Raw genomic sequence first — 18,533 nt, forward strand, 5'->3', positions numbered from 1 at the left:
TCTAACTGGGTGTGTGAGTTTCTACCACTTTGGGAGAAAAAAACTATTCATTTGGCGAGGGTGTGCTCGAGAGGGGGGAGGGGCATCCCTCCCACATCGGTTGGATGTGGGTCAGTTAACCTGGGTTTAAGGTCCATAGGGGTCTCGTTCAGACACCAATTGGGTGGACGTGAGTTCTTTGTGAGTCCTCCTTAGATTAATACTCTTTACTGGATCGTTTGGCCGCTGCCTTCCTGAATGTTTTTAATCTAACTGGGTGTGTGAGTTTCTACCACTTTGGGAGAAAAAAAATTAAATAGGGTGTTCAAGCTTAAATGAGTTCCATTGTTGTCAAATTATCTCTCTATAAACTTAAAATTTTTATGGTGAAGGCATTAATTAGTTATCATAGTTTAATTTGAATAGGTCTCGTGTCTAGATTCTATAGAGGACTTAGATAATAACTTGACAAAGTAGAGATTGAACACAATTTTCAATATTCACACAAGTGTTCATGGGTGGAGGCCATAATTTGTGTATGAGAAAACATTCATGCCTTGAAATGACACAACAACCATTCCAACTCCTCCTCCACTCCGAGCGCTGGTGCTACCATGGACCATGGTCACTATCTCCTCCTCTTCTTTTTCTCATACAAATTCGATTAAAAAATTGACCAACTCAGAACTTATTTACCATGTTTTGCACTAAAAGCCCCTATATATCCACCAAATTCTTTTCAAGTTTAGTCTTCTTTATCAAAAGACAATTGAGCCCAATATAATCAATCTATATATAGCAACTCTAGAAAATTGAAGGACCATCTCCACAGTCCACTCAAGGGCAGTCTTATAAATTTTTTTTTTTTTACCTTCCACTCCTCCCCGCACCCTTTCCACCACTACAAGAAATTTGGCATTTCATGACTTGCCAGATTAATGCAAGTCACAAAAAAAAAAAAAAAACTTACTTTTTATGACATGACATTGGTGCATGTAGCAATAAGTTGGTTTTAAGTCACAAAATACATGACCTAAATTCATTTACGAATCACAATTGGTCTTTCAAGTCACAAGATCAATTGTGACTAGTGAAATTTAAAAACTCTCTCCCAGCCAATGGACAATCCCATAATTTCTTTATGGTTGGCTTTTACAAGTGATATAGCCTTACTAGTCAACTTCAAGCAAAGCTGAGAAGCGCGCATGCGTCAAGATTCAATGCTGCACGTTTAGGTCTCTCCTTCATACGTGCTTTCGGCCGCCAGCGACAATGAAGTAGTAGTCTGTATGCTTAAGCATCAGTCAGATACAGACCCATACATGCTTAACTAACCAGCCACGAGACCCTGCAAATTGACAACTCATGATTTGCAAAACAATCCAGGATAAAATATACTTGCTTCTCAAGACAATATGAATATCAATTCTTACTAAATTTACAAAATTTTTCGCAATAACAAAATTAAACGGAGACCATTGGTTGTGTAGATTGCACGAACGGTGTCCCATAGGTCTTCAAGAGCCCTTAAATTGAAGAATGAAAACCATTGGAAAACTCTATATATGTATAACTTGATGGAAGATAATAAAGAATATTCTTAAATTATTTGTTACTGGCCATTACTATATCGAATTCTTACACCATTGTAAAGTATGATTTTGCTTGCGAATCTGCTAGGAACCAATCTTATATCCTGCAACATTTGCACGAAATATCAATTGATGGAACTGGAAGCATTTTTTTTTTCCCTCAAAAAACCGGAAGTCATGTTAATGTCTCAGCCATGAAGAAACACCTTTTTTGTAGTAATCTGGTGCTTATGTCGAGGATATTAGATAAGAGTTGTAACCTGTCCAATCAGGGCACCATATATATATATATATATATATATCTGCTAGTGCAGTTCTTCATAAATTGCTTTAAGTCCAAGGATTGAGGAGGGCTATGATCGGCAGATGATGATTGACGGCTAAGCATTTCTGTGCAAGACTAACAGGTAATCTGACTTGATACATATAATTTTAATCATTAATATTGTATGAGAAAAAAAAAAAAAGAGAAACAAGTAATAAGTACGAAAAATGCATGAAAAAGTTTAAAGTGGCCAAATTTCAATTTAACAATCTATTATGGGCAAGTCAAAGTTACCGAAGAATATCGCGTCGTTGTCACGAACTTTGTCACGATTCAATACCACGCCTCAGTCAAGAATGAAGGCCAAGCAAACGATGAAGAAGAGATATAATGTTGCCGTAATTCATTAGAGAACAAAATTGGAGATGAGAATTTAGAAATAAAGGACATTTCCATTTACTTGATCATCTTCCAGTAACAAAACATTGCATGCAATGCAAGTTATTTCAAATCGGACTTGGATACATAGCCTTGCTCATGCATTCTGTCTTTTTGGAAAAATTAAAGGCTCTTTTCAATTGATTTTCGGTCTTTAATTAATGGAAGAAAGATCAGCATAATACGTTTTGATCCATCCTTCGATGATTCGAACCTCCATCTTCCGTTGCATGACTAACCACTCTGGATCCGTACTTTGGTTTGCTGGATATAAGTCTAAGCCATGACACCCTGAAATGTGAAAATAATATGTTTTTGAACTTATAAACTAGTAAATGTAAGACACCAAGTGTTGGATAACATACAGGAGAAAAACTATGTACAGACCATTTGTCAAATGCTCCACGAAATGTATCTAATCTTTTTTCTTGTTTCCAACTGAGACGTTGTCCAACGGATTGTAGGTCAGGCCCTGTCTCTGAAATATTTAAATTTTTTTTGGGAATTTATTTTCCATTTTTTTTGGGTAGATTGAGAATGTATCTATATATGTCCTTTCTAGGAATAGTAATAAAATTTTCTACAATAAAATGGTGAAAATAATGAAGGAAAAATTAATAGCCAAACCAATTTTTAACTTCAAAAGAAAAAGGGCGCAGAATGGAACGAGAACATGCTTGAGCTTCAATGTTGCTGCCATTAATTGATTTCTACTGTTTTATTCTCTTTTTCTTTTCTTTTTTTTATTTTCTCTTTGATTCTCAGAAAAAAAAAGGAAAAAAAAAAGAATTGATAATGTCCAGTCCAAACCATGAGCGGTAGATATAGCCAAAAGACTGTCAGATAAGTCCTCGAGCACCCTATAAATAAGCCAGAAAACCATTACAAGATGATCCAGTACAGGCATGACTTCAAAGCTCAAACAAAAGACAATAATTTTTTTGATAGTAAATATGACATACCCGCCACTGCTATAAGGATCTTTTCGACCATTAGAAAAAATGATGTTGCTGGCAAACTTCTGAAGGGTAAGTTTTATGTCCTGCACAATATTGCAAACATCACGTGCAACTATACTGTTAGGCATGTAGTGGCTACATCGAGGAAGATAGAAAGGATACGAAGGAATTTGGAACTGTGCATGTTATGGGACTTTACTCAACAAATTTTTACTTTTACATAGGTTACTATATAGTCAGGTATTTCTGATTTTATAGACATATTTGGCATTTTGTATAGAGCAGATTCCTTCTGTTTGAGAAATTTCTATTCTGATTGATAAAAGTTTATATTTCACGTAAAAAAAAAAATCATATGCCACCCCTTTCTCGAATTTTGTGTGTGTGTGGAGTTTTTTTTTTTTTTTTTTTTGGGGGGGGGGTGTTTGTGGTGGTGTGTTGTCATCTTATGTGTATTTTGGACATGATTTAAATGTTCAAGATTCTGTCGGCTTCGAATCTTCTGTTTCCAAATTAGTCTCTATCCCCTTTGTCCCTTCTTTATACTGTTGCCACGTGTCTCTAAATTTTTAATGACCCAAACAAATCGATAATAATTGATTGACAAGTTTACTCAAAACCAATTAAAACAGATAGGTCAAAACTTTTTTTTTATATTTTTATTTTAACAAAAAAGAGTCTTGTTGATCTTAAATGTAGAAATCAACTAAAACTCTTCTTTAATTTTTACCGCAAATCAACTAAAATTAAATGTAGAAATCAACTAAAATTCTTCAATTATTATTGGTTTTGAGTTTAGGTTATCAAAGAGTTAGAGACACTTGGAAACTGTACAAAGAAAGGATAGAGAGGATAGAGACTAATTTGAAGACAGAAGATTCGAAGCGGATTCTGTGAAAGCAATAAAGAAGAATTGCCTACTAGCATAATTTGGACTCGTGAAATGCAGGGTATAAAATGAAAAACATACATGGCCTCCGTAGTAGGTTGTGATCCAATGAGGTCGAGGCGGGACGCCATAAACAAGTTTACAGTATTGGGTGAACTCCGTCAAATTAAAAGGGGCTGGCTGGAACATATGAGCTTCAACAGTCCGTCCAATGGGCATTACCATTTCACTACATCTCTAAGAACCAAGACATTAATGTTATCCCAATCCAGAGAAAATAAGAAAAGGAAATTAAAGGGCCATTTTGACCTGAAGAGCCAAAATCCAAACACTAGTGTACTGTCATGAAAATCCAAATTTAGAAAAAATTGTTTTCAAAAGCATATATACTTGCCAACCCCATCCCTCGTTTGTTTCAGTGGGACGATGAAAGTAGTTGACATCATAGCAGGATGAATTCTTTCCAAATGCAGACTCAACACCAGCAAATATTTGGCCAATAATATCAGTCTGGCTTCCAGCTCGATCAATGGCTTCACAGAGCACTGTAAGAGGATAATCAGGCGGATGATTATATTGAGCATGGGATGCATACATTGACACTAAAAAATTCTTGAGCTCAACGCCACTGTTCAAGTGCCTGAAAATACAAAAAGGGTTTTATTATACAAGCTGTTCTATTTTGCTTCAAGGTCACATGCCAAAGAGAAGTCCTCAAGGAAGCATGAAGGGCTTACGAGCAAGTCTTGAATCTCTGACTCAGAATGGAGAGACCACCTGGTTGAGAGGCGATATTGTCAACTATATCCCACGAATCTTTGATTGTCCGGTAACAACTTGCGCTAGTCGCCTGCAAGATCAATCATCAAGGGTGAGAATGTCTGAATTTTTTCCACGCAAGGTGATTTGAGATACTTTGAAAGACCATTATGTAAATACATTAGATAGATAGATTAAAACATATTAATTTTTCTTGGATAAATGAATACATTATTATTCCAAGTTGCTTCTGCTTGTTCTCTTGCTTTTCTCGATGCAAACAAGAATGTACTACTTGAAATCTTGTTAAATTAGTAGTACATTACAAGAAAATCTTTGGTCACGATCCAGTAATATCCATCTTGCGGAGTGATGTTGTCGAAATAAAGAACGGGTGCTGATGAGGCTAAAGCTCCAATAGCAATGTGTGGATACTTGAGCCGGAACCATGCTGCTGCTGCCAGCACTGGAAATTTTGTGAAGAAGAAACTGCTGTAAGATAATAATAACAATAATAATAGCAAGTTGATACAATCTATAAAAGAAAAAGTATACACATGGAATTTAGGAAAGGCATTATTCTACTCTTCTTACTTCCTCCATATGACCCCCCAAAGACAATAACTGGAGAATTTGGAGAAGAAAATCTCTCCTTCACGTATAGCAAGACCTCTGCATAATCAGCTATAGCCTGAGCTGAGTTAAAGAATCCGCGAGTGGTCTCATTTTTTAATGCTTCTTCCATTGAACCAAATGGAACTGATTCTCCATAATATCGATGCTGGAAAAATCAAGAATTAACCAAGTCCTGACACCAGACAACGTCAAACCATGAAGAATAATTTTAATCTTAACTTAGGGCACCTCTACATAAACAACAAGAGCATTAAAGAAGGGAGCATGATCAACAGGAAAACCAACACGGAGGAAATCATGATCAAGTGGGCTTTCTGCTCCAAGATGTGCAAATATTGGTGAGCTTGAATTTGCACCACCCCAGTATTTAGTGTTGATGGCATATTTCTGCTTGAAAGTGGCATAACTTGGAGGTCCATAATTAAAGTGGTCTAGAGTTTGTTCGTAGAAGTACGTTTCGAAATCATGTAGTGATACAGGAGATGATGATGGAGAGATGGATTCAAGATATTGGGGAATTGATCCGTGAAGAGTTAGCCTCGGAATATTATATGGTGCTCCTGAATTGGAATAAATTGAGAAGAGCAAGAGAATAAGAGGGACTCCATAAGATTTTGGTGTTGGAGGTTTCATGGCAAAGGATTTTGAAACTTTGAATTACTTCGTTCAACTATGACTCTACTCTTTTTAAATATAAAAGCTTTCGACAAAGTAAGGTCATTTTCTTTCCCTTCTCCTTGGAGTACGATTTTTGTATCCAACAGATTAACTCGTGCACATGCTTAAACACGAAAATTACTTTAAAGACGTAAACAAAAAAGAAAAAAAACTTACTTCTAATTCTCCGAAGAAGTTCTAATCAAGCCAGTCAAGGCGGCCAAAATAACATTGCATTTTATTCCCATATGTTGTAAAGGAATATTCGATATCCAAAGCTTGTTTTTTTGTGTACTCCGAGGCTTCATTGTGGTTTCCACTTTTGGAGTATTTGCTTGGGAGTTTGCTCTCAACGATTAAATGCCCCTTGATAAATCTAAAGAAACGCGGAAAATCCATGTAAAAGGAATAAACAAGATTTCTTCAACTGGTTCAAAGCTTCAGTCCAGATTTTTTTTTTCTTTTTCTCTTTGGTTTTTGTGAAGAAGACAATTTTAAGTACAGCTGGTGTTTTAGTGTAACAAACTCCTAATCAACACCAAAATGTATCATCTGTCTGATTTATTTCGTAAAAATGTTATGATCTACACAAATAAAACGTCTACAAGTAACGTAATTGTAATAATGTATCCTGAACCCGTGGATTCTGTTCTACGAGCTTCTAACCGTGAAAGCCCCCTCTTCCTTCTCGTTTACAGCTTGGTCATACCATCCCTCTTCCCCTCTTTCAATTTTTATACAGAGAATTCGCAATTGTTAAATATTTTCTCTTTGTGATTTTTTCCTCTATTATGCCATGCAGAAAGGATTCAAAACTTCAGCCATCAGTCCTATTTCCTTTTCAATATGTAAAACATCAAAGCGGATAGTTCCAATTCGTGAAACTGGAAGTACTTTGAAAATTAATCGAACAACAAAAATTGCTTTGCCGTGTGCAGCAGAAGGAACTCTGACACCAACAAAATAAAAATATACAAAAGAGAGAGGAAGAAATTTCTATGTATTTGGGTTCCCAAACTTCCAACTGAATGACTGCTGCCAAAGAGCCAACTAATATACAAGATCAGCAATGACAACATATGAATATATTCAGTACATGGAATGCAAGTTAATGCGCTTGTTACCCCAGGTTGTTCAATAGCATGAAATTCCAACATTGGTCAACCAATGCCTTTCAACCTTCCCCAGTTGCATTATTCAACACAACTGCAAGCAGCGCCCCGAAATCCGTCTATACTACATCCATTCCCACTCCACCCTCATCTCAAGGGCCGCTAAAACAGCCCCAAAAAATTGATAACTATTGTACAGAAAGAAGGGGAAAAAAAAAAAAGAACAGAATTGATGAAGAAAGTATACTCATGCTATATGCACACAAACCGCAGCAAAAACAATCACAGACACACAACAAGGAGAATTGGAACTCGCTACCTATTCAACCTGCTGCTGTGGTACACAAGATACATCGCATTTCAGGAGCACCTGAAGAAGATGCGTCATCTTCGTCCTCATCTACATCACCATTCTCATATTCATAGTATGCTAACACCTCCTTGGGACTTGTTTTTGGCTCTTTCTTGCTAGTGACGGAATTTAGGGATTCCATGAGACAAGTAGTATGATAGGCATGACAACAAAAAAATGCAACAATGGATGCTTCCTGTATTGGGAAGGGATCAAAACACATGCAACACCTTGCACCTCCCCTGGTTTTTGACTTAACCTCCATGGATTTCATGCCCGCAACTCTCTCTCCCAAGTAAGAAGCTCTAGTCTCATCCCTTTTAGCACGGATTTCATTTTCTTCATTGCTGAAGTATATGGCACGCCTTGCTTCCTTGTAATACTTGATTAAGAGGTTGACACAATCAGCCTGTCAGTTCACAGTCACAATATAGCATCAAGAGGAGTCAGAGATTGACACCACTGCAAAAGAGAGATGCAGTTAATTTGCAAACCTTCAGGATATCATTACAACCATGTCTGAGAGAAGTTTCTGTCCGGTAGTCCGTGATGATTTTAACAAGACGGTCCCTCAGCCTGAAAAGAAGGGCAGAACACAAGATCCCATGGACATTACACTAAAGGAATGTGAAATTTTTGGCTACAAGGATGAATAGTTTTGACACAGTCAGCATTGGAAAAAGATGTGATAATTTCTTTTAGGAAAAAAAAGAGTCCGTTAAATACTACTGTAAAAATAAGGAACCATCAAGTCTGCTTCAATAGGTCCCACTATTGTATGTTACGGCGTATAAAGAGAATTATCTTGATAACAATCGTTAGGTTAGAGGAAAAGGAAAAGCTTTAAAATTTCTTGTAGAATTGGAACTTCAGAGGAACATCCAGTGTCATTCCAGAACACAGGGAAGAGAAAATGAAGAATGTTAGCTGCATATATCAGTGTCCTTAATGGAGTATCACCCAATCAACTATGACACAGTAGCTGCATAAATAGCAGCTGAGAACATTAATGAAGTTCTATTAATCTCCTTTCAGCATGTGGAAATCATGCTGCATCACATCACGTCCTCCAAATGCACCTACTAATTTTGACTATGAAATTCATAGAATGTGAAAAACCAAGAAGCATGGAAAGGTATCTCCAAGTAACAAGGTTTAAAATGAAAACCAGCTCATGTTATCAGGAGGTCTCTAACTTGTGTCATGGAAGCAAATAATTCCTCCACGATGGTAGGAAGGTTGCAATATGAAGTGATTAGCTGGTAGTCAAGCAACTATAAACAATTCTGCTGGTATTTTAGTCCTGCTGTTCACCATATATTTCATACAAAGGAAAAATTAATACAGGGAAAAGTTAAAGAACAAGAAAAACTAATCCATAAGAAGCTCACCTAGGAATCTCCAACCCATCCGGTAACATGCTAACTATATGCAGAGGATCAAGATTGCCAACTGTATGCTCCAAAAGAACACCTACCTGCCGAGAAAAATATTAAATGCTTAAAAATGCAAGCATGGAACTACAATACATAATGAGGCATCAACAAACACTTTGATTAGCCCAAAAATAAAATAAAGTAAAAAAAAAAAAATACCATTTCTGGTTTATCGAGACATTGCTTTATTAGCTCTTCCCAAAGTTCATCATCATGCTGCATACTCACAAATTCTACAGCCTGCAGAAATCATGAAGTTAATCCCATGACTAAAAACTTTCAAAGTAGTATTAACAAATTCATAAATTAGCTGGAAGAATTGATAATTACCTCTTCAATGTCACCAAGGTTATTTATGATAAGTGCAAGAGCTTGCTTTGAATTTCCCATTCTTCCAAGAATGAAAACTTGCTGTCGTAACAACCTTCTTTGGGCACAAATTTCATAAGCCTAACAGAAATTTCACTACTGTCACAGAAAAGAAACATCACAAAAAGATTGTGAGATATGAGGCATATTTAGTCAAACCTTTTCAAGTGTATAATGCTGACTACTGCGTAGAAAGGGAAGCAGCATCTTTGGATCATAATCTGCATAGAGCTCAACCTATTAAAAGCATCAAGGAAATAATGATGTTAGGAGCCGCTGCAAACAAGCAATTACATATATCCACATGTAAGAACAACCTGAACAGAAGAAATAATATGTAGAGCAAACTTAGAAATAGTATGTAAAGCAAACTTAAACTGAAGTCCCCAAATAGAAGAAAGCATCTGAAAACTGACCAAAGAGCTCATCTAGAAGATTCATACAAATAAAAAAGACAGCATTGAAAATGGTACTCGTGATTTCCCAAGGCCAAAATAATGGATTATGAGGCTATTCGCAGAAGAAGAAGACAAAAAGGTTCTCAATGCCAGCTAAGATCATCTAGTGATACCATAGGATTCCCATATTCAATAATACTCATCACATTCATTCAGGAAATAAGCATGAACAGAAAACTAGAAAAGGGGAAAGAAATGAAAGAGTAGTCCTAGTAGACTCGAGACATCTTAAGGTACTTATGGCAAAAATATCGAAACTAGCAGGAAATGAAGGTCCATAAATGAAGGGGAGCACACTTGAATCAGAAGAGGATCTCAAGGTATTAAAGTTGATCAATTTACACCAACCTGCATGTCATGGTAATCTCTTCCAGCAACAGGATTTGCCACAAATAGTGCATCAAGATACAGATGCAAAAAGTATCGCCAATCACACTTGTCCCTTGCAGCTATAAGCTGTGAGACAACGTCTGGAGGAGGTATTAGGTTGATGTGTTGTATCAACAATGAAGTTGCACGTTTGCAGTCTATCATCATAAGTTGGGCAACCTGAGACCATCGTTGAGGACAGTGTTAGGAAAAATGTAATAGAGAAACGAAAGCAGGCTTCAATTAAGCTGCTCAATGTGACTTCACTAAGACCTTCATCTTCCTTTTCCATAGACTACCATAATATGAGGAAACAACAAGGTCAACAGAAATTCTTGTTATATCAGGAGAATATTAAATCTCATTGAGTGGGGATGTTATTTAAACATACCTTTTCACGAATTGAATCATGTAAATTGTGCTTCTCAATGAAATCAAATATGTCCGGCTTCATAGTCTGAAATGATGGAAGGACAAATCAATATGGAATAAAACAGCAGCTCAAAGCATGCTTCTACAGAGCAAAACTTCTTTAATCAAAATCTGCAGCATTTAGTAGCAACAACTAGATGTTTTTATCAAAAAGACCAGACATATAAATAGAAACAGCAGTAGCAAATCCTGAATGGGCACTTACATCAGCATAAAGCGAACAAGCTTTCTCATACTGCCCGTCTATCACGTACAACTCAGCCAACGCCTAATACAGTAAAATAGCATATCTTAGCAAGAAGCATAATTTAAAGTAAAAGAAAAGACCTTCAGAACTAACCTCTTTGAGAGGATCAGTTGCTGATGAAGTGTTAAGTTGAGATTCTATGGCAGAGATAACAGGCGATGCAGAATATATTACAGGCGGCCAAGATTTAACAGTTGACAGAAGGTCCTTGTGGAAAGACGGATTTGTTGCCAGAGCTACTAAAGCAACCTATATTACAATAACTACTACTATGACTGAATTTAAAAAAAAATAATAATTTACTAAGCAAAACCAAATTCTAGCCACTATATGTGCAGACCTCATAAACAGTATCACGTAATCTTGGATTTTCTGTTGGTATATATGGCACCAATACAGGAAGCTGACGGAGATGAGCAAAATGGAAAACCCATCTGTGTCAAGTAACCAAGCTCAGTAATCAAAGATGAAAATTCAAGAAATTCAAGATTACCATCAGTGTTATCAAGTACCTTTCCCATGCTGATGCTGATCCCCTCAATAATTTGGGACATAAAGATGCAGCTTCGGCATACTTTCTTTCCACAATCAGATGGTCGAGATATCTTGTACCTACCTGATAAGGGGTAACAAAAGCAGAAAAAAGAAAAAAAACAACAACAACAACAAAAGTTCTGTTAATACAATCCTACAAGTAGGGCTACATTTTGAACATGTGAATAGCTATTCAATTCAATGTCAACAAAATACAAATAAGTACAATGCACAAACTGCAGTAAATTGACCTGAAACACAAGCACAACCCATAGTAAACATCTCCCTATTCCTTTTCTTCAATCTTAGACTTCATTCATAGATCAGAAAAGCCTTTAAACTATCAATACTAGTTTTTAACCTTTAACTTCAATTAAAGAAACAAATATTATGGCTATTTAATCACTAGTTGCAGTAGATTCATCATATTATTCATGATAAACTAAAGAAGCTTCCTTGACAGGAAGGACCAGATGGAACAAAGGAAAGCTACAGTAGTGGGAATCTAAACTCAAGGATGAAGAAAATGAGATATCAAATAGTATGTGATAGCCAACAATACCAACAGATGCACAGAGAGGTCAAACTGCCTATTGGTCCTATCTGAAACAGTTGGTGATAGGTATAATAGAAGGATAGGGGCAACAAAACCAACAAATTCTTAATTGCAAACACTACTTCTCCAACAAATGTTCTATAATCAAACTCGTTAACTGTTTTGTTGTCATAGTAGTCAACTGGTTCTTGCAATACCCAAAAAAAGTCTACCATTTATGAAGAAACAATTACCCAAAAAACTAAAGTGGAGGACAAAAGCACAATGAAACAATTGTTTCTTAAAAATCTATTAAATGAAATCCATTTTCCATGTAGAGTTGCAGTTAATTTGGCATGAATATATATATTCAAGAGTAACATTGGCAAAACATGGCATTCCTAAAGGTGTGGAACATATAATGTCAAGATTATTTCATTGTTGACTAAATCACAATAAAAAAAGATAACTCAGAAGACTATGTTGAACCAGTCAGCACAGGACAAGGTTTTGAAGTGTGATATCATCAGAGGAGCAAGGGAGAAACTATTCAAACATAATACCTCATCAAGAAGTTCACTACGACCCTGACCAGCTTCAACAGCAGCCAAGGCTTTTTCATGCCATCCATGTTGAAGAAGCCAAGAAATGTGATCTTCAGTATCCCTGTAACCCACCAATGGAACAAATTTGCAAATTGAGTTGAGAACATCTACATATATAACCCAACAAGCTATCACATACAACCTACAGTATATAATCTAACAGCCCAAGATCAAAGCAAAGAAAAAGAAAGAAGACATGTAGGAACGGCATCGCACAACACTTGTTTCTAATTATTCTATTTCTTTTCCAAAAACAACCGAGAGTGGGGAGGTAGAGGTGCCATCACATTCGAACTAACAAACAGAATGGTAAGAACAAATCCAAAAGGACTAGCTTGAGAAAACAACAAAAATAAGAACAGTAAGACAATCTCCAGAGGCCTCTATTAAATGATGGCGCTGCTCATAGAATTGACACAATCAATATGTTCCCTGTTCTAAAGTAGTGTTTCAAACAGCGTGATAAAAACAATGCAAAATCCATGACCTCAAGCAACTTATTTGGTTGTTTAATGATGAAAGCTAGTACACGTATAACAATCACTAAAAGGCACTTAGCAACAACCTTATCGGGTCTGTTGGAAATTGCGGGTCTGTTGGAAATTGCAAAAGAACATAACAAATAATTGATCAAAAAAAGAATATTAATATGAGCTATTATAGCAATTAAATGGCAAGCAGATCGATTTATGTCTTCTACTTGGAGCTGGAAAAGTCATATAGACTGTGAAAAGAAATTCCATCTCGGAAGCTCAAAAAGTTTCTGAAGTCCACTTGACAGATAACCATAGAGAGAAGAAAGCTAATTAGACAATATAAATTCGCTCAACTTTGTTATTTGGTTTGTACGTTGTTAGGCCAATGGCTTGTTACTTTATTTTTGGACTCATTATGAAGCTGTCTTTATGAAACTAATTAAAATTCATCATCAACAGATGGTAACAGGGGCTAAAATCTGTCCATACATGCCAGGATGCTATAGCTGATGGTCTGACAAAGACAAATGCCACAAGTACCCGAAGAAACCAAAAAGGTTATTTATGTAACATCTCTTGGTCACCTAATCATAAATACATTATAAAATGTCTTCACATGAAACATGCCCCTCTAAAATAGAAAATGCAGACAGAATAGCTTTGTCTTCTTTTCAATCTGGTTGTATACATCAGTTTGATGGATGTTTTGATGTGAAACCATTTTGAAGGAAAAATGGTAACATAAACACTAACCTAGGCTTTGCAATAACAACATCCTTTGGGGACACAATATAGTACAATGGTTCATCACCAGCAGCCCATTGACCCCCGGCATAGCTGCTACCTTTGGTCAAAAGCACAAATGTCATCTCAATTCAACCACAAATTTCATAAATACATATAACATACAAAAATATGGTGCAAGAAAACTAGTCTACAATGTGTATGGCAAATAAAATTTACCTGAGAAAGGAGCATGAGCAAGAGAATAGTCTTTTGCCTTGTAATGTTCATAGCCATGTACAGGTAAAGCATCTGTTGCAAGCTCATCATTATTCCATGTCACAACTCGCACTTCAGGTCTCTGAGCATTTCCCTGATTGTAAAAGTTCAGAAATCTTAGAGAATGCCATGTATCTTGAACAGGATTCTATATCATATGGTTCAAGTCATTTAAGAAGCTTATAACCACATGCCGGAACAAATACTGGAAAGCAGGAAGAAAAGGGGTACAGATGTCATTAAAAGAAAAACAAAAAGCTTAAAAGACAAGCAACAAAATGCTTGAGGATTATGCTTCTAAGGATATTTGACATAATAACACAATAACCTGTGCCCTCGGACACTGTTGGCAGAACAGTAAATCAAAACAATGCTAAGGTAATAACATGTTGGCCAATTATTGCTCAAAACAAAACATTGGACAATTATAATTGGTTAGGACCAATCAAATCTTCCAGGATTAAATGAACTTTACAATACTTAACTGTCAGTTAATCCTCTTAAGTGGGTCATACTGTCCATTTTTTAGGACAGAGCAACATGTAATTGACTTATAAGTCTGCCACATAACCTTAAGGCATTCCACCAAACAATTTTGTATCCATCATAATTAGTTTCTAGAGTGCTTATCTATAACTAGAAATTTGCTTTGCAACAGCTGTCTAATAATCACCATAAAAGGGGTAATGCAAAGATCTACATTGCTAAATATAGAAAAGCATATACAAGGTCGATAATAGAACACCAAAGCTATGCTGGCAAAAGGCGGACTAAGTTAACTCAAATGGCTTAGAATGAGTTAACTAGAACATTGGAGATTGTGAGACTTTAAAAAAAAGGATAAAGTCACACCATTTAGAGAAGCAGAATGGTCAACAATTACCTGGCGAGATGGAACACTGCTACTAAACTCATTCTCTCCATCTTCTTTTCCAGGAATATATGCAAGAACGACCAAAGTATCACCAAATGGAGCAAGTCCTGAAATGAAATAGGTGGTCTGGAAAGAAGCGACAATATCCACCTGATTAATACTGGACATAGTGATATGCCTATATGCCCCATTAATTCCCTTGTTTTCATTTGCCCTTATGGATGCAATTTTTACATAAGTTCCCCAACCAATCACCAGGAGTGTATCATCCTGAAAGCAACCAACCAACTATAAGGTACTGGATTTTGTAACAAATAGCACCACATTACCAGAATATGTAAGAATTAGCATAGACATAGCAGAAAATAGACAGGATAATTCTTTCTTCTCTTTTTCCTGCTCTTCCCTCAGAGAAAGCAAAGTTTAAAGTGGAGGCAGTGGAACAACCTCAAAGTGTATTGTTCTTTACTGACCTGCCATACTAAGTGGGGGCGCAGAATCTCAGCGCGAGGACTTCCTCGTGGTCTTTCAATAAATGTGATACGTTGATCATTAGCAGCATCATAGACTTTTACACCAGCATCATTAGCCCAGGCAATAAGACTACTTCTCCACTTCACTGCGTGAATAGGACCCTCACCAGAGTGTAGAACCTACAAAAGAAAAGCAAATTTTAGTAAAGAAATCAAAAACCTTGGAAATAATTTTAAATCATTTGAACCATGAGAGATACTTCAATGCATAAGGAAAGCGCACCTGGTCACGAAAACCAATCCACTTTTTCACATTAAAATACAAATGACCTGCTAGCCCACCAGCTACAAATCTTCTTGATGATTTTCTTGAATAATCTGGATCTAAAGCAATGGCCTTCATGGGGCGATGATAGTCAAACTTCAATCTCTCATCAGAGAATAGGCTATTTATTACAACTGACCCATCATCTGAGCAGCTTCCAACAAATTCACCTTCTATATCAAAGCAAAGGTCATTGACAGCAGCTGTGTGAGCAGGGAATTCCTTTACCTGTCCATGAGAGATATAACTCTTCAGTACAAACTTCAAGCAGTTGACATCTCAACATTCACCAGGGTCTCAATAAGTAGATAATTGCATCTTCCAAGGTGGAAGCAATTTCCCAGATTTAGCTCAATTTGAGGCCACAAAAATTAATTCAAGTATTTAGAAACACATTTCTTTTGACAGCAAGTCATATGCTAGCTAATCAAAAGCAAGTCCCTACATAAGACCAAAGACCAAATTCTTAGACAAAGTAGATTTTTGAGAACATGGTGATCTCTGAAAGCTTTTCCTTGCGTTGAGAAAAATGACCCTGCACGGACTTAGATTTGATTAATCACAGAAAAGGATTTGTACCTCCACTGAACTCCTCTAAGTTTCAATCACAGGACAATCAGTTTTTCATGCCAGTGATTTAGAAGCTGAAAGCAGAAGAATATTTTCACCAAGCATTAACTCAGTCAGCTCAATAAAGATTGTTTTCTCTATAATTTGGTTATAAAGCATTCTACAGCTAAAGCCACAAAGTACCAACTAATTATCAGCTCTGATCTAAAAGCCATGAGCACACCGCCGGGAGGACATTATAATATCCAAAAGAAATTCAAATTGCACGAATTATACCACCATCTAACTAAATTCTCCAAAAAGTTCAGCTGAATTTTAGCTCAAACAACAAAAATAAAACTCAAATAAATCAATTCAGCAGAAGAGAAAGAGAAATAACCAAAATTAAACGACATATTTACTTGATTGCCAAGAAAATCAAGAATGTAAACTAATCCAGCATGAGTGCCGAGGGCGATCATACGCTCAGCGACAGCGATACAAGAAGCGGCGTCGCTGGAGAGAAGCGACGGCACACTACCTCCCATTCTCTGATACTTTAACCTAGGCTCCTCCTCCTCCTCCTCTTCTTCTCCATCTTCAACCTCTTCCGAATCCTCCTCTTCTTCTTCCTCTTCCTCTCTCTCATCATCACCTTCGACTCCATTCTCCGACGGTTTGGCAGCCATACCTACACCAAATCAATGGAGTTTAACTAAGTAATCGCGGCGGGGGAGAACGGAGGACAGCAGATGACAACGGTGGTGAAAGGTGAAAGAAATGAGAAAGGCAAGATTTTCTGGCGAGGCAAGAGTGGTTTAATTTATTTTAATTAATTTAAATGGGGGGTAATAATGAAAATAAAGAAAATTTATGAGCTAAAAAACAAAAGAGCCGAGACGCCTACTGTAGGACTGAGTGACACTTGGCTTTGGGTTCTTGTGTTTGGCTTGGGACTGGGGATTGGGGAGTGGGGAATGGGTTTTCAATTGTTTTCTTCATCTTTTTTTGTTGGCAAATAGTTATTGGCTTTTATGTCATTATCCCTTTATTGTCAAATTATTATTCGAGTGGGGTAAGATTAATTTTTTATGTAGGGTTTCAATAATTTGAATTTGTTGTGACGAGATGATACTTTTCTTCTTTTTTTTTTCAAAGGAAAGGAGAAAAAAATGCGACTATGGCGTAAAGAGAGAAAATTAACAAATAAATATTATTAAAAACAATCAAATAAGTATAATGTACCAGAGTCCTACAACCTGAAGACTGTACAACCCCAACCGAAAGAATGCTTTTTGAAATATTATTTGGAATAATTACTGTAGCACTTTTTGTGATTTGATGTATGTGAGATAAAAAAGTAAATTGAGAAATGAATTTATGATGCAAGCGAAATATTATATAAAATAATTCAGCAATCCAAACACACTCCGTGATTTTATGCCTAAAAGCAAAGTGCTACCAATAGATTATGCATTTCCGTACATAGATGCACAGAGAAAAATCTGAAATATGCTAAAATAGATCATCATCATTTACCAAAAGAGGCAGTTAAAATAATCAAAGTCAAAAGATTGACAAAAACTGAAAGAAGAAAGATGAGAAGAACTGTACTGATGCAATGAGCTTTGGATAGAAAAGGGATCTGGAATGGATTAGGAGGTAAGAGGGAAAGACTATGAATTCATTTAGATTGCTATTTTAAAGTGTTTTTACAGAAAATATACTGCAGCGATTTGATGCATATAAAGTAAAGGATAATTAAAAAATATGTTTACGGAAAATGTAAAATTTTTCTTATAGAAAACAGCAATGCAAACAAGAAATTGATGTCCTTGGACTTTCTGTGGTTCAATCTTAACGCTTTTGGAACCTTGAATATGAAGTTCACAAAGGGCTAAGTAGTAAGACTAGTACATAAATGCTGCAATGCTGCTAAGTACCAAGGACTGAAGTCTTGGAAGGGAAAACGAAGCTTCGCATAAAAATACAAAAATATCAAAGCAGACGAACTGAATATTAATTTAGTATGTTTGGATAGTGGATTATTTGGAATATTATTTGAAATAATTATAATAATATTTTTTATGATGTGGTTATCTCTCCACATCTCTCTTGTTTTTTTTTTCGCTCTTTTCCATAATTCATCACAAAGCCCAGTTTAATCCAATTTCTCCAGAAGCTCAAACAGTTTCCCTCCTATCCTTGCCT

General features: G+C 36.3%; 2 protein-coding genes across 8 annotated transcripts; both read right to left on the reverse strand.

Annotated features, from left to right (window-relative positions):
- Positions 1-2,268: 2,268 nt before the first annotated feature.
- LOC113695266 (uncharacterized) lies at positions 2,269-6,230 on the reverse strand. 6 transcript variants are annotated; one of them, XM_072058154.1, is made up of 10 exons: positions 5,746-6,228; positions 5,476-5,662; positions 5,208-5,347; positions 4,860-4,972; positions 4,513-4,762; positions 4,204-4,359; positions 3,237-3,316; positions 3,085-3,134; positions 2,662-2,752; positions 2,269-2,565 (listed from the first exon to the last, which is right to left on the reverse strand). In XM_072058154.1, exons 1-10 carry the CDS (start codon positions 6,148-6,150, stop codon positions 2,448-2,450), a joined length of 1,590 nt encoding a protein of 529 aa, XP_071914255.1. In that variant the 5' UTR covers positions 6,151-6,228; the 3' UTR covers positions 2,269-2,447. The 6 variants fall into 6 exon arrangements, with proteins under 6 accessions (XP_071914255.1, XP_071914253.1, XP_071914252.1 ...); XM_072058152.1 differs by having other exon boundaries at positions 2,269-2,752; positions 5,803-6,230; XM_072058151.1 differs by having other exon boundaries at positions 2,269-2,752; positions 5,746-6,230.
- A 927-nt stretch (positions 6,231-7,157) lies between these two features.
- On the reverse strand, positions 7,158-17,153 carry LOC113706854 (vacuolar protein sorting-associated protein 41 homolog). Of its 2 annotated transcripts, none has more exons than XM_027228890.2 (19): positions 16,745-17,153; positions 15,732-16,001; positions 15,449-15,628; positions 14,985-15,245; positions 14,063-14,195; positions 13,853-13,943; positions 12,582-12,684; positions 11,462-11,565; positions 11,290-11,383; positions 11,043-11,198; positions 10,908-10,970; positions 10,662-10,727; positions 10,250-10,450; positions 9,603-9,680; positions 9,405-9,524; positions 9,234-9,314; positions 9,030-9,115; positions 8,133-8,214; positions 7,158-8,020 (listed from the first exon to the last, which is right to left on the reverse strand). In XM_027228890.2, exons 1-19 carry the CDS (start codon positions 17,009-17,011, stop codon positions 7,610-7,612), a joined length of 2,847 nt encoding a protein of 948 aa, XP_027084691.1. In that variant the 5' UTR covers positions 17,012-17,153; the 3' UTR covers positions 7,158-7,609. The 2 variants fall into 2 exon arrangements, with proteins under 2 accessions (XP_027084691.1, XP_027084683.1); XM_027228882.2 differs by having other exon boundaries at positions 7,158-8,047.
- Positions 17,154-18,533: the final 1,380 nt, after the last annotated feature.

The sequence above is a fragment of the Coffea arabica genome, chromosome 1e (assembly GCF_036785885.1).
Source record: "Coffea arabica cultivar ET-39 chromosome 1e, Coffea Arabica ET-39 HiFi, whole genome shotgun sequence".
Lineage (NCBI taxonomy): Eukaryota > Viridiplantae > Streptophyta > Magnoliopsida > Gentianales > Rubiaceae > Coffea > Coffea arabica.

Coding starts and splice junctions, on each gene's coding strand:
- LOC113695266 (XM_072058151.1), bottom strand. CDS start 6,150: ATGAAACCTCCAACACCAAAATCTTATGGAGTCCCTCTTATTCTCTTG. Junction 4,973..5,207: donor TCGTGACCAAAGATTTTCTT/GTAATGTACTAC, acceptor TTGATCTTGCAG/GCGACTAGCGCAAGTTGTTA. Junction 4,360..4,512: donor ACGAGGGATGGGGTTGGCAA/GTATATATGCTT, acceptor CTTGGTTCTTAG/AGATGTAGTGAAATGGTAAT.
- LOC113706854 (XM_027228882.2), bottom strand. CDS start 17,011: ATGGCTGCCAAACCGTCGGAGAATGGAGTCGAAGGTGATGATGAGAGA. Junction 9,525..9,602: donor AGCATTATACACTTGAAAAG/GTTTGACTAAAT, acceptor AATTTCTGTTAG/GCTTATGAAATTTGTGCCCA. Junction 8,048..8,132: donor GTTGTAATGATATCCTGAAG/GTTTGCAAATTA, acceptor GTGAACTGACAG/GCTGATTGTGTCAACCTCTT.